This window comes from Rhinoraja longicauda, chromosome 40 (genome assembly GCF_053455715.1).
Source record: "Rhinoraja longicauda isolate Sanriku21f chromosome 40, sRhiLon1.1, whole genome shotgun sequence".
In the NCBI taxonomy this organism is placed as follows: domain Eukaryota; kingdom Metazoa; phylum Chordata; class Chondrichthyes; order Rajiformes; family Arhynchobatidae; genus Rhinoraja; species Rhinoraja longicauda.
In genome coordinates this window covers 8,364,501-8,370,500 of record NC_135992.1, presented here as the reverse complement: position 1 = coordinate 8,370,500, position 6,000 = coordinate 8,364,501, and the positions used below count along the sequence as shown (strand labels likewise).

Here is a 6,000-nt window from a genome sequence, read left to right as displayed (position 1 = left end):
TAAGTGTCATAAGTGTAGGATGGAACTGTACCTATGTCTATATCTATGTATCTATGTTTTATATCTCTTTATATCACCATCTATACCTCTTGTTTCCCCTTCCCCTGACTCTCAGTCTGAAGAAGGGTCTCGACCCGAAACGTCACTTATTCCTTTTCCCCAGGCATGCTGCCTGACCCGCTGCGTTACTCCAACTGGCTGGTAGGACCATTCTACTGGGCACCTGTGGCTTAACCTGAGCAAGTTGCACGTCAATTTTGGATGCCTCCTGCGTTGCTCTTTTACATTCCTTACTGAGGGTTGCCCCATCCCAATTCATGGCTTGTCACGGCTTGACGAGGAATAGTCAGGACAGGGGCTGTGGTGAGAAACAAATCTGTGGTGAGATGCAGTCCCTTGGGTATGCATTCTGCTGGCAACTTACTGATCCAAAAGTATCTCCAGTTGTCAGCTGCTGACTCCATCCTTGGCCTATTTCATGCGGCAGAAGGGTTGTCGATTGGGTGAGGTCTCCATGGTATCCCAGCTGCTGGCTCCATCCTTGGTCTATCTCTTGGTTCTTGGTCCTCCAAAATATTCCAAATGGAATTTAAACTGGAGGTGGCCGAGTATGGACTTAAGCAAGAAGGGCTTCTTGGAGAAGAAGATCTACCTTAAATTTAGTTGCGTCTGGTTGAGTAACTATAGTAGGGTGAAGACTATTCCATGCTTTAATTGTGCGAGGGAAGAATGAATTGCTATACACATCTGTCTTGATAGCTGGTATCTCGAATTGAATCAAATGCCGTCTGCTCCTGATAGGTTCGGGTTTGATGTAGATTTGGTAATATATGTCGAGCTGACCATCTAATAACATTTTATCGAGCTGACCATTTAGTATCTCATGAGGCAGCAGGGTTGTCCATTGGGTGAGGTCTCCATGGTATCCCAGCAGTGTCAGCTCACCGTCTGGAGTCACCGTCCAGCGTGGCCTGGAACGTGGCAACTTCAACAGCCTGACCGTGGGAGAAGGCGGCAGGGGAAGAGAAAATACATTCTGGCCTTCCATCACAGTGAGGAGGTGACTGGAGGAGACTCACTGTGATGGATGTTTCTTATTTTTTTGTTTTTTGTTTATTGCTCTTATTGCTGGACTGTGGGTGACATTTCATTTCACTGCACATCTTGTATGTGTATGTGACAAATAAACTTGACTTGACATTCTTGGTCTACCCCATTGGGGCAGAAGGGCTGTCCATTGGCCCATCCTTGGTTTTCTCATGAGGCAGCAGGGTTGTCCATTGGGTGATCAGCCATGATCATATTGAATGGCGGTGCAGGCTCGAAGGGCCGAATGGCCTACTCCTGCACCTATTTTCTATGTTTCTATGTCAACTCATGAGGCACCAGGGTTGTCCATTGGGTGAGGGTTCCATGGTATGCCAGCTGCTGGCTCCATCGTCGGTCAACTCATGAGGCACCAGGGTTGTCCATTGGGAGAGGGTCTCCATGGTATCCCAGCACCTGACCCTCCTCCCCGCTGACGTCACGACGTCGGACGCGCTGAGGTCATCGCGCCGGCTGCGTCGGACGCGCTTAGGTCATCGCGCCGGATGCGTCGGACGCGCTGAGGTCATCGCGCCGGATGCGTCGGACGCGCTGAGGTCATCGCCCCGGCTGTGTCACGGCCGGTTGTCAGGACCGCAAGCAGAGAGCGGCCATTCTGTCCGGAGTGTGGGCCAGGTCGGGAGACAGCAGCACAGCACAGACAGCAGCAGCAGCCCGGGGTAAGCCGGAGCCCGCCGCGGAGAGCGGGGCGGACTGGCCGCTCGCCCCACCTTGGCGGGAGGGGTTGGGGTTAGGTGGGCGCGATGGGCCGAGTGGTCCAGCGGCCTCCCGACTGGGCTGGGGGCAGATCAGGGCCGACTGGTGGCCCAGGGCAGCGGGGAGGGGCACTTCCACTTTCATTGCTCCCCTGCCCTGGTGGTCACTTGTTCCCTTGCCCTGGTGGCCACTTGTTCCCTTGCCCTGGTGGCCACTTGCTCCCTTGCCCTGGTGGCCACTTGTTCCCTTGCCCTGGTGGCCACTTGTTCCCTTGCCCCGGTGGCCACTTGTTCCCTTGCCCTGGTGGCCACTTGTTCCCCTGCCCTGGTGGCCACTTGTTCCCCTGCCCTGGTGGCCACTTGTTCCCTTGCCCTGGTGGCCACTTGTTCCATTGCCCTGGTGGCCACTTGTTCCCCTGTCCTGGTGGTCACTTGTTCCCCTGCCCTGGTGGCCACTTGTTCCCCCTTTCTGGAGGCCTCAGCTCCCCTGCCCTGGTGGCCACTGCTCCCCTGCCCTGGTGGCCACTGCTCCCCTGCCCTGGTGGCCACAGCTCCCCTGCCCTGGTGGCCACTGCTCCCCTGCCCTGGTGGCCACTTGTTCCCCTGCCCTGGTGGCCACTTGTTCCCCTGCCCTGGTGGCCACTGCTCCCCTGCCCTGGTGGCCACAGCTCCCCTGCCCTGGTGGCCACTGCTCCCCTGCCCTGGTGGTCACAGCTCCCCTGCCCTGGGGTGGCCACTTGCTCCCCCTTTCTGGTGGTCACAGCTCCCCTGCCCTGGGGTGGCCACATGCTCCCCTGCCCTGGTGGCCACTTGTTCCCCTGCCCTGGTGGCCACTCACTCCCCTGCCCTGGTGGCCACACGCTCCCCTGCCCTGGTGGCCACTTGTTCCCCTGCCCTGGTGGCCACTTGTTCCCCTGCTCTGGTGGCCACTTGTTCCCCTGACCTGGTGGCCACTTGTTCCCCTGCCCTGGTGGCCACAGTTTCCCTGTCTGGTGCCCACAGTTTCCCTGCCCTGGTGGCCACTGCTCCCCTGCCCTGGTGGCCACTGCTCCCCTGCCCTGGTGGCCACTTGTTCCCCTGCCCTGGTGGCCATTTGTTCCCCTGTCCTGGTGGCCACTTGTTTCCCCTTTCTGGAGGCCTCAGCTCCCCTGCCCTGGTGGCCACTGCTCCCCTGCCCTGGTGGCCACAGCTCCCCTGCCCTGGTGGCCACAGCCCCCCTGCCCTGGTGGCCACTTGCTCCCCTGTCCTAGTGGCCACGTTCCCATGTCCTAGTGGCCACTTGTTCCCCTGCCCTGGTGGCTCCTGCTCCTCTGCCTTGGTGGTCGCCGCTCCCATCAATGGTGATCACCGCTCCCCTGCCCTGGCGGCCACTTGCTCCCCCTTTCTGGAGGCCACACGCTCCCCTGCCCTGGTGGCCACTTCTTCCCCTGCCCTGGTGGCCACTTGTTCCCCTGCCCTGGTGGCCACTTGTTCCCCTGCCCTGGTGGCCACTTGTTCCCCTGCCCTGGTGGCCACTTGTTCCCCTGCCCTGGTGGTCACTTGTTCCCCTGCCCTGGTGGCCACTTGTTCCCCTGCCCTGGTGGCCACTTGCTCCCCCTTTCTGGTGGTCACAGCTCCCCTGCCCTGGGGTGGCCACTTGTTTCTTTGCCCTGGTGGCCACTTGTTCCCTGCGCTGGTGGCCACTTGTTCCCCTGTCCTGGTGGCCACTTGTTCCCCCTTTCTGGAGGCCACAGCTCCCCTGCCCTGGTGGCCACTTGCTCCCCTGCCCTGGTGGCCACAGCTCCCCTGCCCTGGTGGCCACTTGTTCCCCTGCCCTGGTGGCCACTGCTCCCCTGCCCTGGTGGCCAATGCTCCCCTGCCCTGGTGGCCACTTTCTCCCCTGCCCTGGTGGCCACTTGTTCCCCTTTCTGGTGGCCAGTGCTCCCCTGCCCTGGTGGCCACTTGCTCCCCTGCCCTGGTGGCCACTTGTTCCTCTTTCTGGTGGCCACTGCTCCCCTGCCCTGGTGGCCACTTGTTCCCCTGCCCTGGTGGCCACTGCTCCCATGCCCTGGTGGCCACTTGTTCCCCTGCCCTGGTGGCCAATGCTCCCCTGCCCTGGTGGCCACTGCTCCCCTGCCCTGGTGGCCACTTGCTCCCCTGCCCTGGTGGCCACTTGTTCCCCTGCCCTGGTGGCCACTTGTTCCCCTGCCCTGGTGGCCATTTGTTCCCCTGCCCTGGTGGCCACAGCTCCCCTGCCCTAGTGGCCACAGCCACCCTGCCCTGGTGGCCACTTGCTCCCCTGTCCTAGTGGCCACGTTCCCATGTCCTGGTGGCCACTTGTTCACCTGCCCTGGTGGCCACTTTCTCCCCCTTTCTGGAGGCCACAGCTCCCCTGCCCTGGTGGCCACTTGTTTCTTTGCCCTGGTGGCCACTTATTCCCCTGCCCTGGTGGCCACTTATTCCCCTGTCCTGGTGGCCACTTGTTCCCCCTTTCTGGAGGCCACAGCTCCCCTGCCCTGGTGGCCACTTGCTCCCCTGCCCTGGTGGCCACTTGTTCCCCTGCCCTAGTGGCCACTTGTTCCCCTGCCCTGGGGTGGCCACTTGTTTCTTTGCCCTGGTGGCCACTTGTTACCCTATCCTGGTGGCCACTTGCTCCCCCTTTCTGGTGGCCACAGCTCCCCCTTTCTGGTGGCCACAGCTCCCCTGCCCTGGTGGCCACTTGCTCCCCTGCCCTGGTGGCCACAGCTCCTCTGCCCTGGTGGCCACTTGTTCCCCTGCCCTGGTGGCCATTTGTCCCCCTGCCCTGATGGCCACAGCTCCCCTGCCCTAGTGGCCACAGCCCCCCTGCCCTGGTGGCCACTGCTCCCCTGCCCTGGTGGCCACTGCTCCCCTGCCCTGGTGGCCACTTGCTCCCCTGCCCTGGTGGCCACTTGTTCCCCTTTCTGGTGGCCACTGCTCCCCTGCCATGGTGGCCACTTGCTCATCTGCCATGGTGGCCACTTGCTCCCCTGCCCTGGTGGCCACTTGTTCCCCTGCCCTGGTGGCCACAGCTCCCCTGCCCTGGTGGCCCTTGTTCCCCTGCCCTGGTGGCCACTTGTTCCCCTGCCCTGGTGGCCACTTGTTCCCCTGCCCTGGTGGCCACTTGCTCCCCCTTTCTGGTGGCCACAGCTCCCTTGCCCTGGTGGCCACAGCTCCCTTGCCCTGGTGGCCACAGCTCCCCTGCCCTGGTGGCCACTTGTTCCCCTGCCCTGGTGGCCACTTGCTCCCCCTTTCTGGTGGCCACTTGTTCCCCTGCCCTGGTGGCCACAGTTTCCCTGCCCTGGTGGCCACTTGTTCCCCTGCGCTGGTGGCCACTGCTCCCCTGCCCTAGTGGCCACTGCTCCCCTGCCCTGGTGGCCACAGCTCCCCTGCCATGGTGGCCACTGCTCCCCTGCCATGGTGGCCACTTGTTCCCCTGCCCTGGTGGCCACTTGCTCCTCTGTCCTAGTGGCCACTTGCTCCCATTTTCTGGTGGCCACTTGTTCCCCTGTCTGGTGGCCACTCGCTCCCTTGCCCTGGTGGCCATTTGCTCTCCTGGGGGACTAACCTGTTGCCACTCCTCAGATTTGACAACTCAGAATAAGCTGCTGTGTGTACCAACGACTGGAGAATTTGCCTAAAGAATTGCTGCATTTGCCTATCTGTAGGTGGGGGAGGATTATTAGCTGAAAATTAGATAACAGGAAACTAGTATGAATGGGCAATAGTCAGAGTGAACACGTGGGCTGCTGTGTCCTTAAATTAAACAAAATCCATTTATCTTTTATATTAGGTAACCATTTGCAGAACTGATGGAGCTTTGGTATCTTGTTGCTGGCCTCCTAGTGTCGGTTGTGGCAGTGCCCATCGACAGGTCAAAGAAGACAAATGAGAAGCAGATCAAACCTGAGTCACCGGTGGGTGTGTGATTGTGTGTTGCTGTGTGCTTCTGCACTGACTGTCAGTGCGAATCTTGGCTCTAAATGTTTTCCTATTCAGTGAGCTAACATAATGTCGATCAGCTTAGTGGTAGATGTTTGTGTATTTGGAATAATGCAGAAGGAGGCTATTTGACTTTTGGGGTCCATGCTGGCATCCAGAGGAGAGTCTTATTAACCATATTTCCTCGTTCCTTGTCTCCTCTGCTAACTTATTTTCTTGCATATGTCCCCATAAGTTCTCCTTTGATTCATTTTGCCAC

The 6,000-nt window shown here is 59.8% G+C and overlaps 1 protein-coding gene across 2 annotated transcripts in view; it reads left to right on the top strand.

The window, feature by feature from the left end:
* Nucleotides 1–1,622: 1,622 nt before the first annotated feature.
* LOC144611576 (nucleobindin-2-like) overlaps nt 1,623–6,000 on the top strand; it is a 30,103-nt gene continuing 25,725 nt past the window's right edge. Inside the window, exons 1-2 of one of the 2 annotated variants that reach the window (XM_078430744.1) lie at nt 1,623–1,766; nt 5,593–5,716. In XM_078430744.1, the coding sequence (XP_078286870.1) occupies nt 5,612–5,716 (105 nt within the window). In that variant the 5' untranslated portion in view covers nt 1,623–1,766; nt 5,593–5,611. The remainder of the gene's footprint in view (nt 1,767–5,592; nt 5,717–6,000) is intronic. The other variant, XM_078430745.1, reaches the window with a different exon arrangement.